We start from the raw sequence: 19888 nt of genomic DNA, 5'->3' as shown, positions 1-19888 counted from the left end.
TTACATGAATATGCATAAGTTCATTAACATATGACGTCTACATACACAAAGAGTACCTTGCCTGTGTGTGTGTGTGTGTGTGTGTGTGTGTGTGTGTGTGTGTGTGTGTGTGTGTGTGTGTGTGTGTGTGTGTGGACTGCTGATCAAAGGGTCAAACATCCTTGGTCAGGAAGAGGGTAGCCTCCCCCTCACCCTAGATGGTTCATCCTAGATAACACGGTGAGGAAGTCCTGCAGTTCATCTAAACAAAGAGCACTTAGACTAGAACAGACGCAACTACGTTAATCCTACCATAAAATAATAAGACACGGTATGACCTCTCATGCTCCCAAAGTGCTGTCTAATACACACAAAGTTTGCAGACTATCAAGGATCAAAACCTCTACCAATCTACAACTAATTACAAAACTCTAAGCATATATAAGTAAATATTTCTAAGCATAAATGACAATCAACAATACAAATCTAACAGACTGGTATATGTTTGCCACAAATAATAATAAATTTGAGGGTGTTTTCCAGACCCATCTAATTGTTCTCCATGAGTTACAGAGAAGAAGCAGGAGAGCCACTATGGATAAATGACAGTCTATGCACTACACAGGCTGCCTGCATTGTGTTTTAGTAAAAGACAACTGCTCCGACCTTTTATTGCGAGTAAATGAAAAAGAGTATGTGACAGAACAACATATCTGATCTTGTATCTTTCAAAACAAAGACTTGTGAGTTTCAACGGAAACAAAAAAATCATTTGCCTTTTCATGGGTTTGAAAATACATCTTGAAAATATATGATTGATGTCTGAAACTTTATTGTTGTCTTCATTGTTTAGTTAACTCATGATGTTATGAGTGAAAAGGGCTTACCAAGAATTCCTTGAGTGGAAATTAGAAATCAAATAAAACAATACTCACAGCACAGAAGAAAGATGATACAGTACACTGTTAAACATTAGTTATAATTTTAACAGTATCAAATTTGAGAAAATCCATCTCCTCACTAAGGGAGCACATTTACTTTACATTCATTTTCCATTTCCAGTAATTAAAACTCTCCACAGGAGAGCAGCACTTTAGTCCAACTTTCCCTTCCTTCCTTAAGCTGTAACAGTTTTTCTCATCAACACTGACAGCAGCTAGGTTTGGGGCTACACTCAGGGTTGCAGCAAGGCTCGAGGTTGGGGTCTGTTCCTTTTGCCACTTGGCTCTCTCCAAACACCATGGAGGATTCAAATTGCTCCTTAACTGTCTTGACCTGTTGCAGCACAGATTGGATGTCAGGTGTATCTACTGGCAGAGCATAATGCTCACATGGGTCAGCCTCCAGATCAAATATCAGAGGAGGGTCATGAGCCTTGAAGACTGCTGTTTCTGGGCAGTCTTTGTCTGGTGTAGTACTGCTGTGGAAAGCACCTGATGTACAAACATGAACAGGCAGGAATTAAGACCAACTAAAACTTGTGACAGTGTGAACTTGCAATATTCAAAATATGACACGTAGTACCTTGTGTATAGAAGTGAGCCTTGTATTTTCCCAGCCTTACAGCAAAGAGGCCATATTTTTCACTGGGATCTACAGGGTAGAAGATCATGGCTTCCCTTTTACTCTGTAAAACACAGAGAAAATACACACGAGCTTGGTTTTTCATTATTTGAGTGTTTGCACAACTTTAAATACAATGCTCCTACCTTTCCTTGTTTAACAAGGATATCCGTCATATCGACCCCATCCAGCATCACCTGTGGTAGTTCAGCTCCTGCCAGGCGCGCCAATGTGGGGAGGATATCTAGAGTGCTGGCCATCTCATGAGTAACACCTTCAATAGATTTGTTCATAAGAAAACAAAAAACAAAAACAGCAATCACTAAAAGGCTACATGTACATAAATTATTTTTAATCAGTGTTGGGGAGTAACAGAATACATGTACCACCATTACGTATTTAAAATACTGTATTCCGTTACAGTTACCGTTTAAAAAGGTAGTCTTCAGAATACAGTTACTTTGTTGAAATAGAGATTACACTGCGGTCTTTTCCTGTTTCATATGTTAGGCTGTCCCCTCTCTATTTTTGGTAATTCGACGCCGGTGAAAACCCAAACAAAACACGCAATAAGAGGCTCAAATGCCTGTGTCTCAATCTCGTGGCCCCTGTCACCTCTACTTGCGGCCCGCATAATGACGTGATATAATATTTTTTAAAATTATTGTTCAAAAAAATAATTTAATGTGAAGGCAATAGGCAGAGTGTTACAGGCATAGCCCTAAAGAATGTAGCCGCATGGGCAGTGTAGCCCAGTTGTAAGTAAGCTATTAAGACTTGACTGTACACTGTGTTCGTGTTTTTCTCCTAAACAGTAAGTTCCATTGGAGCAGCCTTTCAATGCCTCTCTCTGTCTCACGCTGGCAAAGTTGACCCAAAAAACAAAGTAAGGAGGAGGAGTTGGCCGTCCGACTGCGGTCTGGAGTGTGGGGCCTCCCTGCTGCTGCGGAGTCGGGGCGGTCTGCCTCTCCCCACCGCAGGGAAAAGGGTAACACCACCTGGGTCTGGGTGCAGTTCCCCCCTCCAGGGGCAAGGGTACCTAGACCCGGTTCGTAGAGTACGCTTGGGGAGTGTGATCATGTGTACAGCGTCTCTTTATGTCTGTCTCCACGTTGGTTGAGTGTGGAGTAAGTGCATATGAGAGCATGAGGGTGGGAATGGATGTTTGTATCTGTGTGTGCCTGTATGTCTGTGTCTATATGTCAGGTTGGGTATCAGACGCCACCTCTCTGGAGACATCTCAGGCCCTCTAAGGTTTGGAGGCCTATCTCCCCCCACCACCACTTCCCCTGCCAGTGGCGGACTCCCTCAGACATCGGTGCGTTGGTGGTTCTTTGTGTCTGGGGATGGGCGTCCAGGTACACACCGGCTCACTCCTTGGCGGCCGCTTATCGGGGCCTGGAGCCTGGGGCTCGCTCGGGCCACTTCGGAGGTGGGGTGGCCCCGGCCTCTCGGCCTGGGGCTCGGTCACTCAGGCACAGCTGGCTGCCGACGGAGCTCACGGGCGCGTCACTGCAACTCCCCCTGGCTTCTGCTCCGCGGCTGCTGAGTGAGCCCTCATCTGGGACTCTCCTCAGCTCTTTCTGGGACAGTGGCGCGGCTGCCCCTCTGTTAGTCTTCCTTGGTCTCTTGTGTTCTGGGGGCCTCTGGATGTCTGGAGTTTTGATCTCCTCCACACCTGCTTCATGCCCTGGAGGACGGGGCTGTGGCCCCCCCACACCCTCTAGCAGATCATTACATGAAGGAACCTTTTAAAAAAAACAAGCACGTCCATGCTCACAGGTGTACACACGGGTGATCACACCCACAAACTACACCCTTTTTGGCTCCTACCTCAAAGCACACTGTGTTCTGTTGATCTTATGTGCTGCACAATAATGTTTAATATTTAGTATTTACTGTCATATTCCCATATATCATTGTGATGTTGTTTATTCTATTACTCTTGTTCTCTTCTGCTTGTTTTCTTTTTTCTTTCTCAGCAGGTGACCCAGGTGATCGATATATGCATTTTTTTTCTTTTTTTTTCTGCTCATTCTGTTGGTTTTTGTTTTTTGCCCTTCTCCCCCGTCCCTCTTCTCAGCTGTTTCTCTTTCCCTCTTTCTTTCTCCCTTTCTTTCCCCCAGTCAAGTCTGTCCCGTATTCAGCAAGTGAAAATAAAATAAACAATAAAAGGTGAATCAAATGGACCATTATGGCAAGGCTGGGATGGTCAATTTGGTAAAGTAAATCTGTTGGGCATCTTTCTTTGCCTTTAGGCAATAATTCTGATGGCAAAAGAGCCAAACGGGACAGGCAAAAAAACAAAAAAAAAAAACAAAGTAAAGCTAGTTTTTGGTTACGGGCCTGACACGGAACCAACATATTAGCCAGAGGTCCCTTTACTATGGTTCGGAGCCGTGGAACTGTTTTATATACGCGCTGAATAGTTTTCTACACGAGATCGCTGCAAAAAGTGCAGCCTTACCTAATATCCACCCTACTGTCACTCATTTTATATTAAGATTTAAAAATCTAGTTGGTATTGATGTGGCGAGTATCCTTCAGTAATAGTAATAATTCACACAGCAATAGTACATTCAAGTAGTTGTAAAAAGCTTGATAATATATTCAGTAACCAAAGTATTCAGAATATGTTACTCTCATTGAGTAATTTAACGGAATACGTTACAAAATACATTTTGCAGCATGTATTCTGTAAACTGTAGTGGAATGTCACCTTCCCAAGACTGTTTTTAATTAATGGTAATATACTTTGATACTGAAAAAAAGAGATGCAATCTTATTATTGAAATAGGGTTAGGTGAGCTGCAGAAAGGTGCCTAAGAAGTACGTCAAGCTGTCCATACCTGGGGTCTTGGAAACTGCCAAGCAAAGAGTCACAGCCTTGCCCAGCCACTTGAAGAGGTATACCAAAGAAATAGAAGGCAGGAGAATAAACCAGCTGTTCTCCACAGAACCATCCAAGGTGTACTCTCATTGGCAGGGGAATAATATGAGAACAGTTCCACCAAGGCTGGAGACAGACCAATACTGGAAGAGCATGTGGGAAAAGGACGCAACCCATAATGGAAATGCCCACTGGCTAGAGGATCCAAGAGCAGATCACAGCAACCTCCCTGAACAGGGACCAGTAACCATCACAGTGGCAAACATCCAAGATTGGGTCTCCAGTACGAACAGCACCAGGCTATGACATAGTTCATGCCTATTGGCTGAAAAAGCTGACTGTACTACATGAGCATCTGGCAATACAAATGAACCAGCTACTAGTTAATGAGACATACCCAGAATGGCTAACTCATGGCTGGACAGTCCTGATCCCCAAGGACATCCAGAAGAAATGAGTCCCATCCAACTCCCAGCGAACAACCAATGACGAGACTGGCTATGGATACCAACTATGGAATGGAGCATCGTCAGCCACCTCCTCTACATGGATGATATCAAGCTGTATGCCAAGAGGGAATGAGATATCGATTCACTGATCAACACCACCAGGAACTACAGCAAGGACATCGGAATGTCGTCCAGATTGGGGAAGTGTGGTCAGATGGTAACAAAGGCTACGTTCACACTGCAGGTCTTAATGCTCAATTCCGATTTTTTTGTCTGCTTGTTCACACTACAAATAAAATGCGACAGCAAACACGCTCTAGTGTGAACCCTCAAAGCGGCCCGCATGCGCAAAAGAAGACGTCACACACAACGCGCTCTGTTTAGACCAAGATGGCCCTTAATATAAAGACTTCGGACTTTACGTTTCCCAATTTTTGCTTTAAGTTATTTTGTTATTTACATTATTATGTAAATAGCCTAATAATGATCCTAATTGCTGTTTTAGAGAGGAGCGGTGCTTCAAAGGATAGTTGCAGATTTCTGTCAGAATCTGCAGATTATACAGTACAAATAAAATGTTCACGTTTCTCCAACGTTGTCTTCCCAACAGTTTCACTGACATCTACGCTGGATGGCCAGGAAGCGTTCGTGATGTCTTATCGGGTGCTTCTCCGGCGCTGATAATTGGCGTCTGTCTTGTGTCAGTGTCGTAAAAGACGGATTTAATGCGACTTGACCATTCAAACAGCAGTCGCTTTCTAAAACATCAGATATGTATCGGATTTAGTACCACATACGAAAGTGACCCAGATCGGATTTGAAAATATCGGATTTGTGCCGTTCACACTGTCATACCATGATCGGATATGGGTCTCATAGGGTCAAAAAAAAAAAAAAAAAAAAAAAATCGGATTTGATGCGCTTTCACCTGCAGTGTGAACGTAGCCAAAGACAGGGAAGCTTGTTAGAAGTGAGGGGATCAAACTACCAGAAGGCAACGTTGCAGAGATCGAGGATACCTACAGATAGCTAGGAATCCCACAGGCAAATGGGAATCACAGAGAAGCCACTAGAAAATCTGCAACCACCAAGTACCTGCAGAGGGTCAGGCAAGTCCTGAGGAGCTAGCTGAACGGTAAGAACAAGAACGGGCTACCAACACCAATTCCCTGCCTGTGATCAGGTACCCTGCTGGGATTATAAGCTTGCCAAAAGAGGAGATAAAAGCCACTGACATCAAGACGAGGAAGCTCCTGACCATGCATGGAGGGTTTCATCCCAAGTCCAGCACCCTGAAACTGTACACCAAGCAGAAGGAAGGAGGGCGGGGATTAGTGAGTGTCAGTACCACAATCCAGGATGAGACAATGAAGAGGAGGAACCATCATGGAATGACAGGCCCTTGCACAGTATGTACCACAGGCAAATAGAGGAAGTGGCTGACATACAGAAATCCTATCAGTACCCAAATCCTACTCTCAGCACAAGATCCATAGAAGCATAGCGGCTTGGCTCTACCACACCAGGCAAGACCCCAGGTGCAGGCTGTGTAAAGATGCCCCTGAGACAATCCAGCAAATAACAACAGAGTGCAAGATGCTAGCAGGCAGAGCACAGTCCTAGGAACAGCAAAGTCAAGTCAAGTAATTTTTTCCCAGAGAACTGATCCTCATTTGATATTTTCTTTTTTAAACGATTCTTTATAAATCTACAGATGACTATGTAGGAAAATCCCTGCAGATCAGTAGTTCATGAAATACTCAGAGCAAGCTGTCTGACACCAACAACCACACCATCTTTCTGCTTTAGAATATGGTCAGCAGTAACAGGTAAAAATAAATGTACTCAAACTGAGGTCTGTGTGGCAAGATCAAGGATGGGTCAGGATTTTATTTATTTATTTATTTTAGTTTGAAGCAGGATGTAGTCTGGACTTTTTGCAGACCACTAAAATGTCCTCACCTGGCTTGATGATTCCCGGCCAGTAGGCGATGGCAGGTTCTCTCATGCCTCCCTCATATGTGGTACCTTTGCCACATTTCAGAGGACCAGCGTTGCCTCCACGGGACATACGCATCAGTTCAGGCCTACATGTAGAGAAAGAAAGCAGACACCATTAAGAAAAAAGATAAATGTAATATCGCAATAGTGCAAAGATTTCTAGGAACTTGACTACTGAACAGAGGAAAAAAATTTTCTCGAGGGTGGTTAAATGTCAGCATGAGGAATTAAACTCCAAAACTCTAGCGCATTTCAGTCATCATTGTTGTCTCTAAGTTATGTGTGGTAGTTTTAAGAGTTTGACAAGAAGGCAACTGGACTTCTTTAATCTTTTAATTTCTAAATGTTAACAAGTCCTGAAAACTAACCCATTGTCTGATGTAAAGAAGACCAATGTGTTGTTGATCACTCCTGTCCTCTCCAGAGTTGCCATCAGGTGGCCTACAGTGTTGTCAAACTCCAACAGAGAATCCCCAAACGGACCCCTTAAAGATTGTCCAGCTGCCCCTATACCTGCATACTGGGGGTAGTGGGTGTGCTGAAGCAAGAAAACAAGTGGTTATTAGTGTTGTTTGAAATATTGACTCTTTCAATGCCGCATATTTATATTCTAGAAGTGACTGATCATATTAAAATACTGAAATTTGAATAATTGGGGATGTCTTTTAAATGACAAATTCGAACACATTGGAAAGTAACTACTATCTATCTACAGAGGACTAGGAAATGTTTAAATTATCCCAATTTAAAAACTCTCAGACATGCACAGTAGTTGATATTTACCATTATGAAAACACATTTTTAGGCATTGATTGCACTCAAAGGTTGATTTTGCACACTTTAATTCATGCATTTTCTTCAGATTGCTCTTGTTGCTCACATGTGTTGGATAGTAGAGGAAGAATGGTTGTTTTTTCTCAACCGATGTGGTTATGAAGTTTGTTGCAAAGTCACTGTAACTCCTCTCCAGATCCAGGAAGTTGACGGGTTGTTGTTTGATGACCTCATTCTGCATTAGCGGGACGGTTACAGTGTTAATATCACACACTCCATAGCACTTTATATCTGGAGGGAAACAAGTCAGATTCTTACAGGGGCCCTGGGGAAGAAAAGACAAGATAGAAAAATTAACAGACAGCAATACAGAGTGAAGAATAGTAAAGTGAATATAGTTTTAAAAAAAAAAAAGACAATTTTAAGTAGCACAGACTGGAAACACACTGACCATGTCATGGGAGTATGGGATCCCCAGGAAATGGTCAAAGCCCTGCTTGGTTGGAAGAAACATGCCATTGTGTCCAAGCCCTAAGTGCCACTTTCCTATGACTGCTGTAGCATAACCCAGGGGCCTTAACACTTCGGCGATGGTGGTCTCATTGAGAGGAAGACCACCTATAGATCCTGGGTACAACACACCTGGGTAGATTCCTGACCGGGTCTGATAGCGACCTGTCAACAATGATGCCCTTAGAAAAAAACAACAAACAAGGCAGTTAATTAACAGAGCAGTGGAAACATTTAAAGGCAACTAGGCAGCTATCGATTATTTTAGTAACTGAGTAATCTATTTATTATTCTATTGATTAATCGAGTAGTTGGATAAGAAATACCTTTGTCTTATTAATGAGCAATAACAAATATTCAAAAGGGACAGAGCACAGGTCTTTCAAAATGAACTGCTCATTGGTTTCCATTTTAGAAATTGCAATGTCTTAAAGTTTTACTGCATACAACATTTGCGCCATAACAGATGTATGATGGTGTAGATCAGAGGTCCCCAATCTCAGTCCACGAGGGTCAGTGTCCCTGCAGGTAAATTACCTTCTCAACATGCCTTGAAGTTCTCCAGAGGCCTGGTAATGAGCTAATCATGTGATTCAGGTGTGTTGACCCACGGTGAGATCTAAAACCTGCAGGGACACCGGCCCTCGTGGACTGAGAATGGGGACCCCTGGTGTAGATGTTAATAATTAAGATTAATAATAGTTCAGTGTTCAGCCTAACAACCTTCAGGTCAGTGGCTAAGAGTTTTACTGCCCAAGTACATTTATATTAGCCTGTGAGAAAAGCTTTTATTTTTATATTTTAACATTTTAATGAAATGAAATGAACACAATATTTTATATAATTTCACTTTCAATCTGAAAAATGTTACGAAAGCTTGAAATTATTATGGTCTTGTATACCCCATGCCCCCCTTTAGACTCCCCCCTGTCTCTTGCAGGTATGCTTCCATGTAAAACCACCGACAGCCTTCAGCACACCGTATAATTTAACCAGTCAGGTATCAGACTAAGTTAACAGTTCATTTGCATATTTTAATACAACTTCTGCAGGCTACAAAGTTCACTTTTTATTCACGTCGGCGTTGATCAGATGCTTTGGTGAAGGACTCCCGCTAGTTTTTTCCAGGAAAAGGTTTTAATGGTTTTAATGGTGAGTACAGGAACAGTGCTGCTGTTTTGGACACTAGAAACATGTTTTCTGTGTTTTTGTGTAAAATTGGAGGCTGTGTGGTTAATATTTGTCACAATGTTTATTTACACACTGCTCCTAAATACGTTTGTATTGTAGGTCTGTCTTCAGTCGCGAATGTGGGTGAAACGCTCGTGTTTATATCGTTTTATACATCGCCGCCCTACAGAGCTGTTCCATTAAAAGAAGTATCAAAACAATGAATTTGTGTTGAGAATTTTAAAAAATTGAATTATTTGAATTACTCGATCAATCGTTTCAGCCCAAGAAAAATTTCATGTACTTGATGAAAACAATAGCAATCTCTTCTTCTTTTGGCTGTTCCCTTTAGGGGTTGTCACAGCAGATCGCTTTCCTCCATCTCACCCTATCCCTTCTGTCACACCAACCCAATGCATGTTCCTCTTTTCTCCTGCCTGGCATCTCCAGCTCCATCTTTAACATCCTTTATTGAAATGGTCCTCTACCCCTCACTATTCCTCATGTGAATATGTCCAAACCATTTCAACCCTGCCTAACTAACTTTAACTAATCAACTGTCTCCAAATCTGAGTTAAAAATGATGATGATTTGTAATCCTGTCTGTGCTGGTCATTCCCAATGAAATCATAAGATATCTAACTGCCACTCACTCTTTTTGGTGTCACAAATATCACAAATCACCCCTGATATTCATCTCCACCCACTCCACCCTGCCTGCACTTTCTTCTTTAACACTCTTGTGTACGGTCAGTTGCTTTGGATGGTTGACCCCAGGTATTCTCCATCTTTATTACCTCTACTCCTTGTTTTCCATGTTCACGTTTCCGCCTGTCTTCCGCTCATTTGTTTCTTCTGTTTTGCTTCTACTGATCACAATTCCATCTGTTACTATCATAGTCCAAGAAGACTCCTGCCTGACCTCATCTGTCAATCTATCCATCTAGGCTTCAACGATTCAAGTAACTCAAAGAACTCAATTATTAAAAAAAGAAAATCTAATGCAATCATTTTTTTCATTTGGGTGCTTCATTATAATTTTATTGAACCAATCTATGATGTTTAAATTACAGGCTCTCCGCAGCTGTCCTACCTTATATGGCAGCAATACCTGCAAGAAGCAGGAGCATGGGGTATACTAGACCATACTTATTTGAAGTAACATTATTTTGGATAATTTCTATATTTTATAGAAAATAAATATATAAATTAAATTATATCAATACTTAAAAAATAAAAGGTTTATTTTTCTCACACTGCAGCCCAATAAAAATATACATGGGAGAGTAAAACTGAGCCACTGACCTAGGGCTGTTAGATTGGACACTGAATTATTATTCATATTCATTATTAATACATCATTTGAAAATTTGCTTTCTGCAGCAGGAAACGTTGCATCAAAGTAAAGGGCAAACATCAGTTTGTGAGAATGCTGATATGCTCGCTTTTCTTCATTGCAGTCACGCATAGCTCATTAGCTTGCACGCTAACCCACAGATACACATACACATGAACATAAATCAAATCCATACCATCCAGGAAATACAAAAATGTCAAGATTTTTTTTTCTTCCTCTTACTATAAGAAAGCTGTCATATGAACCCAATACGCAGGACCTGGGAGAAAAAACCTGAACTCAAAAACAGCTTTAATGCTGAAGAAGACAAAACACACACACACACACACACACACACACACACACACACACAGAGAGAGAGAGAGAGAGAGAGAGAGAGAGAGAGAGAGAGAGAAAAATCCTATGTAGTTTAATGAAGTTGCCAACTGAAACTATAAACTAGTTTCCATTCTCTATCCAATGTCACTGTTATTTTGCCCATCATAAACATTTCCTGTTTTTGACATGCCCTCCCAGGTCTTCCCACTTCTGTTAAGGTTTTTCTTTGTAATCTAATTTAATCAAATTGAATTTTTTTGTTTGACTATCTATCTATCTATCTATCTATCTATCTATCTATCTATCTATCTATCTATCTATCTATCTATCTATGAATGTAAAATCCTCATAGAGATTAAACATTTATTTTCCAGGAATTAGGCCAAAGGGACAGCAGAAATTGCAACAATTATGCCATAACAGTTCTATAAAGTGATTAAGTGCCCAAAAAGGGCTGGATTGATTGTAATCTAGAACACAAAGTATACACAATAACGCACGTTTTATTCACACACGCAGTCAGTACTGATTACACTGGTACCTGGACGGGCTGCACACGGGGCAGGTGCTGTAAAAATCTGTGAATCGGAGCCCTTCAGCTGCCAGGCGGTCCAGGTTGGGAGTGAGTGAACTAGGATGTCCATAACAGCCCAAGTCCCCGAAACCTAAATCGTCAGCGAAGAGGAGGACGAAATTCGGCGGTGAAGCCGAGCAGGTGCACAAAAGTAAAATACCGAAAAAGGCGAAGCAGCTGGATCCCATGCTTTTCCGTCTTTAAGTCTGACTGATAATAAGGAAGCGGCAGATCTCTTAAAAACAAAATAGAACGTCACGTGCCAGAGGCCGGAAACGGCTGCACGCCGGTTATGTCACGGAATGCTGGGAAATGTAGTCTTAAGCATCAGATTAGACTAAAGCGCACAACCGTTTTTGTGTTTTTGTTTTTTTAATTTCTGCTTTTTAACGTTTAAATTAATATATATTTTTACAACCTATTCTCCTTCTTACAGCTCAACACCCAATGTGAAGACTTTTAGTTTAAATCCCCAAGTTCTGCATAGTGAATTAGGTCCAGATTTAATAGGTTAACTGACTGCACACAATCACACCTTTCACAAAGGTTTTAAAATTGTTTGTCCTTTGTTCATGGCTTGAAATGATCATCTTTCGGATTTTGTTGTTCCATTTTATTTTCAATGGAACAACAAAAGCAACAAAAATAAAAACACTAAAATACATACATACACAATCATAATTATCATTAACCAAATGACACAAAACAGTAAACACACTGCATCATACAGACATGTCCTAAGAAAGGCAGTTGAGTAATTTACTGGTTAGAGGTGTTCCTCTGTCATGTTTTGTCTCCTCTTTAAAATTCTTAATCTGAGGTCTCGCGGTCGAGCTACCGTCCTCTGTGGGAAGGTTGGCTGCTGCCACTGATTCGACTTGACACCTGGTCAATTACACGAGCAAGAGGAGAAATAAATCACTGGTGCATCACTGCAGAAGCCAGCAGTATGAGTAGAAATTAATGTCACAGCTGATTTTCTGATGTAGAGACGGTACCAGGAGCTATTTGTTTATGTATTCTCATATACATGCTTCAGATAGGTGGACATGAAAACAAAAGTGTGGCTCTCCCTGCATGTAAATAAGGTGGCATTGTGTGAAAAGAATCCAAACATAGCACAGGCATGAGAACATTTAATATACGCTGTACATTCTCCAGTCAACAGTTGGTGTGAGTCTGTGTGTGGGGGGAGGATGGTGGCATTTCTGATGGTGATGGGGGGAAGTGGGAGGTTACAAGCTAGAGCCAAAAGCATAAATTAGTACATTTTACAGTGGGGTATGTATCATTTGATCAAGTCACTGTGAACTCCTCTGAAGTCCTGATGCACAATGGTGTTTGTGATATGTCTACCCGTTAGCTTGCATGCTGCCTTGCACTATTGTTTAGCCTTAGGGAAATAGATACTTTGATTTATCATTCACTTTCACATCTCTCCACAGTGCTGACCTACATTCAGCAGCAACTGTGGCTGTATATGTAAGAGAGAGGTAAGCAATGGGATAGAGGGGATGAAGATGCCTAATTAGAGATCCAGTTGTATCATCTGTTTCCTTGGTCTTTGCTCTGTGCTTTCTGTAACTACTATTTTCTTAATACAATCTCACACTCATCAAACAGTCCACAGTGATTAGTTCTGTGTGCAGACATATGTACGTGTGTGCATTCATGTCACTGTCTGCTTATGTGTGTAGCACATGACCCACTGAACTAAGCAAAAGTCAGCTAACACACACGCCTACACAAATGCACACATGGAAACTAAGGGAGAAACAAGCTGTTGCATGATGGAAAAACAAAGAAAACAACAGTCAGTTGGAGATTTTAAAACAGTACCTTGCTGCAGCAGCTCCCTTCATCTAATCTTCTCCAACACAGAGCACTCTAACGATCTCTGCAGGGAACAACAACCCTGGAAGGGAGGCAGTGATGCCCCTGCTCTTCCATCGAACATGTTCATTTTACATTTAAGACAAAAAGAAAAATCTAGTAAAGCTGTCATGCTCAGCTCAGGTAAACAATGAGTCAGTCATTAGTCTGGTAGAGCTAATGGAGCACCTACAGCCTACAGCAAAAATCATTAGAAGCAAATATTCAGTAATGACTGGTATACCTTTGCCACAACTAATAATAAATTTTTAAGGGTGTTTTCCAGACCCATCTAATGGTTTTCCATGAGTTACAGAGAAGAAGCAGGAGAGCCAAATGACAGTCTATGCACTACACAGGCTGCTTGCACTGTATTTTAGTAAAAGATGACTGCTCTGACCTTTTATTGCGAGTAAATGAAAACCATTGTCAGAAACAACACAGAACAAAACGAGCAGCTTGAATCAGCTGAGGCTGCAAAAAGTTTCTTACCCCCACTTCTTTCTGTGTGCTTCTCTCTCTCTGTGTGTGTGTGTGTGTGTGTGTGTGTGTGTGTGTGTGTGTGTGTGTGTGTGTGTGTGTGTGTGTGTGTGTGTGTGTCCCTACATGAGCTAAGCATCAGTTGCCAAGCTGTCTGGGACTGTTTCCGAAGCAGTGTCCATTGTTTGGGATTCAAATTTGGGCATCTTCATATAAAATGGATTGTCCCGCAAGAAAAACTAATCAGAATTAATGTCCCATGACAGGGTGTGTGTGTGTGTGTGTGTGTGTGTGTGTGTGTGTGTGTGTGTGTGTGTGTGTGTGTGTGTGTGTGTGTGTGTGTGTGTGTGTGTGTGTCTGTGGCTTGAAAAATCTTTTACAGTCTGTGGAAACAAAGTGTGTGTTCTTGCACTTGCTCTTCGAAAAGGCATGCACGTGTATATGATGCAAGAGCTTCAGGCAGACAGAGGTGTTGTACAAAACAACCCTGCACAGCTCATGGAGACAATGAATCCCACCATGCGCTGTCATCCCACAGGACAAAAACAAGAGAGAGGAGCCAGCCTCATGCCTGCAAGGAGATCTAATCCCCATACCTTTTTATCCCCTCTCCCCACCTCGCGCGCTCTTTTCTTAAGAATCAGAAACTCTTACAATTTTCTGCATGTTATAAAATCTTACGGTTTATTTGAATCTTCAGGAAGCACAGCAGGTGGTGAGTGGGATAAAAGCCAACACTAAAATAATTTTTATGAAAAACTCATTTTCACCTTGTTCAAAGTCATTTCACACAATATTAATGGTCGGAGGCTGCAAGTTAAACTGTGAAGGACTGTGGAGCAGTGTTCCTGGGCACGCCGCCTGTGTAAATCTGCGATATAATGTGCAGATAAACTGTTTTAACACCAGTGGGCGCCATGGGATCACATTTTCCCTTATTTCCTCAACCACTGAAAAGTGATTTTGAGAGAGAAAAGATTATTTTCTCTATCAGTTGATGCATCCGATTTAATGAGGAATAACAGGAAGAAAAAAATCTATCATATTACACAATAGATAGTTTGATAGATCGATCAATATATATTTCAGAACCATGGAGAGCTCCCAATACTTTGATTTCACTCTGCTCTGACAGCAAAATTTCTATAAACGACCTTGCCTTCTATCGCCTCGTCATCTTGCAAATACATTTGCAGTTCACAAATTGCAATATCTTTGAAGTTGCTCGTGAGAGAAGATGTAGTGATTGTGATGAATAAGCGTTTGTGATAAATAACCCAGAATTGTTTCATGGTTTTCATCATGAAATTAAGGCACATGCAGTTTCTTATTGTGATAAATGATGACTATTACAGATATTGTCAGAATAAAATTAGGAAACCACACTTTTGGTTAGCTTGAATAGCATGAGTACTACAAAGGCAAGGCAGTTGTGTGAGCCTATTTTGTAACAATCTACCATGTGAGTGGGGATCTAACAGTACTTTCAATGATAAAAAAGTCATTGTTATTCTGGCTTGTTAGCTGAGGGAACAGTGATAGAAAGCATCCTGGCAAATAAACAGAGGTTCATTGGTACAATAGAGGTTGGAACAGTGCACAGAATTATGCAATGAAATCTAACAGGTCTCCATGGAGCAACATGAGCTGAAGAACTCATAAATGTTTGAGGACCTGCTGGGGAAATATGTGCACGCCTTTGTCAACGGTCTCAGCTCACATGCTGAAGCTCTCATTGTAATATATACAGCAAAATGTTTTCTTCCACTTAAATCTACTGGAATTACTTTACAATCAAAAAGAGTGTCTCAGTCGTTTTTCCTTACTTGCGCACAAAATGACAGTCAGATGTAAACAACACCTGCCTGTCTCTGTGTGGTCTCCGCTTACTAAAGAAACACGGCTGGTGGTAATCATGACCTGCCCTCAATTCCCTCTACAACTGCCTGGTAATATGATAAAGAAAGACAGCCTGATTGGCCCTTCATGCCTACTGCCTTCCTCAAACTGCCCTCCGGCTGTCATCTGCTGCCATACTGCAAAGCTGCCTCCATGAGTGATTTATTCTTTTCCAGGCTGACTCCTGCATCATCCCTGCACTCATCATGCAGGCAAACAGACTTGAGAGATACACAGAAATGGCTCAAGAGGACAGGGCCTTCACAGAGCGAGATAACATTGACTCAAAATGGAATTTCTGCTGCATTTATGGGGATATGACATAGTAAAGTTTAGCAGAAAACATCTGATTAATGTTGCATGAGATAAATAACCAAAATGTGTATGGTTCCAGCTTCCAGATCCTCCATCCACAGCTCCGCTCACCTTGAGATGTGCCTTTGCTCAGCTTGTCCTCAGGGACAGAAAACTCTGTGCTTTGATTGTAAACAACCCTGTCCGAATTTATTATCATCTGCCAAGAGTGTGTAATCCCAAAGACCACTCCCTCACGTCTGTATTTCCATATTCATGAAAAATGTCGCTATTGAAAGTGAATTGTAACTTCTCTCATTTTCCAAGTTGAATTTTGCATTGTCATCACTCGTAATTGGGACGTTGGGCCCTAAAAGATGCAGTATGCTCCCTTTCCAGCTTCTTGTGACTGAGTAACACAGAACACTGGATGTTTGATCACTTCTCTTGTGCACTTCCTTTTGCCTTAGATGTTACATCACGGAAATCCATTTTTAAACGTATTCACATTCGATTCATCAAACAGAAGAAAATGATGTCAAACACTGACAGATGTCAGCAGAATATATCTCTCAATGGAAGATGTAAACAAGATTGTTGGTCCTTCATTAGCAGCTTCAGTGCTTTGCTAGGTTACAATATGTGACCAGATCACTCCTAATGACTGTGGAGCCACAAACAGTAATGAATGCAAAACGCATGAGCTGACTTAATGATTATTCTCCCATTTGAGAGTTTATCTTGATCAGCTGTCGGCAGATGTGGCTTCCTCTACAGCCCATTCTAGGTACAGAGAGAATCTGATAAAGGTGGATAGATAATATGCAAATAAAAAAGTAAAGGACTTCAAACATGCCATTTTTTGCGGGAACTGCAGGATGGAGTGTTCTCTGTACAGTTAACTTAATTAATGCTTTAGCTGGCCACATTTCTAGCAAGAATATAAGCAGAATATAAAGAGAGTGTAGTGTTTTTGTAATCGGCATGAGGATATCTGAAGTGATTTAAATGCATTTCTCAACAACTATAACTTTTCCTCCTAAGTTTTCCCTTCTCTGGCATTTTAAACTCACAAAGAGCTTAAAGACTTAAAGGTTTTGCACCACATTAACATGTTTGGAGAACAGATTATAAATACTTTGAAATATAATACATTCCAGTGCATCACCTCTCTAAAGTATGACCTTTCTGACAGGGTCTACAGCAATGATGTTGTATTGTTTTGCATTTTACACTATCATTGCTGTTCCTCAGGCTGTGCTCTTTTGGGCAGAGATCTTGGTGATTTCTGGGATCCACTGGAGCCACTTGCCCAGTTTGGGGGTCACAGGACATGAATACTGTATGTAACTTTAATGTACTATATAGATATATGTTCACTGGCTACTTTGTTTGTTACACCAGTTGAACTGTCACTAAGACAAATATCTAATCAGCATGATGGCATGACATGACAGCGCATTACAAGATGGTTAAAACTACCATGTCGTATGGATGTTAGTACCATATTTGCTGGTCTGCTGAGGTCCTAGGATTTTCCCACATAACCTGTGCTAAGTTTACAGCGAATCATCTGAAAAATAGAAAATATTCAGTGAGTGAGTTCTGTGTGTGAAAATGACTTGATGATGTCAGACGATAGAGGAAAATGGCCAAACTGCTTTGAACTGACAGGATGGCAAAACCAACTCACATCATAACCACTAGTTACACCCAAAATCTGAATGCATGCACATCCTGTTCAACCTTGAAGTATTTGAGCTAGCACAGCAGAAGACCGCTCATGACAGCTAAGAACAGGAAACTGAGGCTAACACACCATGTCACAAAGCTTAGGCCATCTTAAACTGGTTCCTTGAACATGACAGCAAGTTCACTGTTCTCAAACGGCGTCCACAGTCAACAGATCTCAACCTAACCGAGCACCTTTGGGATCTGGTGGAATCCTTAATTTGCATCTAGGATGCGCAGCTGACAAATCTGCACCATCTCCCTAATAATCTCATGTCAGTATGGGCAAAAAACTCTGAGGAATGTTCTCAGCACCTTCCTGAATCTGTGCCATAAAGAATTACAATGTTCTGGGGGCTAAATGGGGTCTAACCCGATACTACCCAGGTGTACCTAAACATTATACACAGGTGTTAAAGCAGTACCATTTTGGTATCAGTACTTCTCAACTGCATAATGAAGTTCACTTTTTCTGGCTTTAACTACCGTGAAGTGCAGTACTGCTCATGAATGTTGCTTCCACTTCCAGTGCATTATTCACATGGAATTCATCTGATGGGGAAGCTGGAAAGGGAGATGTAAATGAATTTAACAAGTAAAGCAATATAAAGTGTCTAATTATAGTTTCGACTTTGAATTTGCATGTCAAGCTATTATCTGCATCATTTGAGGAGTGGCTCTTCAAGGAGATAAATCTCACTCTCTGTCAAATGGGAATTTAAGCTATCATGTTGCAGATCAGCTCCCACACCTGAGGTTGGTCCACAAGCAGATCTAGAGCTTTGAATCAATTACCACTTCAATGCCCACAAACCCAGATCCCATTTCTCTCTGTCACGCTCGATAAAAGCCATTCCCTGACTTTCAGCGTACATTCTCTGTCTCTCAGTGCTGGAGCTGCTTTTCATTTGTTTCACAGATCTTTAAAAGTGTTGCCCATTTCACATTTTGTGAACTGACTCAGATCTCTTTCTGGAGTAAAATAACCCCATGCAGGTGTTAATGTCAGAGTTTAAATTTTGACTTTATCCCACACTGACCTCACTCTTTTTTTTCCTTTTGTTTTTTGAAGAAAAATTCAACCGTCAAACTGAATTACGTTTCACTCACTCAGCACTATTTTGTTTGGGTTAAAGATAACTTCATTGGTACAGTAGCACAAATCTTTTTCTTTTCTACACTTTACATTCATCTTGACTTCTGTTTATCTACAAAACCAAAATCTGTTTTAACAAAGATATATGTTGCTGTATTTTCCAGGGAATACAGTGCACATATGCACAGATACACAAATAGTTTTCTTACTATAGGATATGGAAGCCAGTTCTATATTGTTTTGATGAAAATAACAGTTTCACACTGGTGAAACAGACAGACTTGCGATCTTCATAAAAAAAATCCACTGCCAAATAAAAGGCAATAAAAAAAATGATCAGAGTTCAAACACAGAGGAGGAAAATAGATTTAAAGACACCCATTGAATGCATGATGAGATCAGTTGTGTAGATTCCGCACATCACAGTAACGCTTGAATTAGTAACACATTGTCATAAATAATTCCCTGGACTTGAACCCAGTAATATAGACACACGTGGGTAAAAACATTTGGTTTTTTTTTTTTGGTTTTTTTTTTGTTTTTTTTTTCTTTAAATGACATCAGAAACAGCAGTATGCGACATTACGTGATGGCAGAGCTTCAGTTCATCCTTTGTCTTTTTTTTTTTTTTTTTTTTTTTTTTTAATAAATAGGACAGGGGGAATGAATGAGAGAAAGAGGGGGAGAGAAAGAAAGAAAACCAAAGGGGAGAAGAGACGGTGAGAAGGGGGGGGAAGAGAGAGAGAAAAAAAAAAAAAAGAACTCCTGGGTCACCTGTATGGAGAGAAAAAACAAAAACAAACAAAAAAAACAAACAGAGGAGACAGCAAACAACAAAGAGCAACATAATAATAGAGAAAACAAAGCACCATCACAATAAACTAGCTAGTCATAGATATCAATATTTACTAAATAATAAACGATATTGTGC

The 19888-nt window shown here is 40.9% G+C and overlaps 1 protein-coding gene across 1 annotated transcript; it reads right to left on the bottom strand.

Annotated features, from left to right (window-relative positions):
• Window positions 1-62: 62 nt before the first annotated feature.
• LOC308386735 (arylsulfatase A-like) lies at window positions 63-11871 on the bottom strand. Its single transcript, XM_080866476.1, has 8 exons — window positions 11553-11871; window positions 8108-8348; window positions 7763-7981; window positions 7251-7420; window positions 6844-6968; window positions 1689-1816; window positions 1504-1606; window positions 63-1412 (listed from the first exon to the last, which is right to left on the bottom strand). The coding sequence occupies exons 1-8, from the start codon at window positions 11771-11773 to the stop codon at window positions 1120-1122; spliced, it is 1500 nt and encodes a 499-aa protein (XP_080722602.1). The 5' UTR covers window positions 11774-11871; the 3' UTR covers window positions 63-1119.
• Between the last annotated feature and the right edge of the window lie 8017 nt (window positions 11872-19888).

Source organism: Rhamphochromis sp. 'chilingali', assembly GCF_963969265.1.
Source record: "Rhamphochromis sp. 'chilingali' genome assembly, chromosome: 2".
In the NCBI taxonomy this organism is placed as follows: Eukaryota; Metazoa; Chordata; class Actinopteri; order Cichliformes; family Cichlidae; genus Rhamphochromis; species Rhamphochromis sp. 'chilingali'.
Note: the sequence above shows the minus strand (reverse complement) of the source record. Positions and strands in the feature narration are given on the sequence as shown.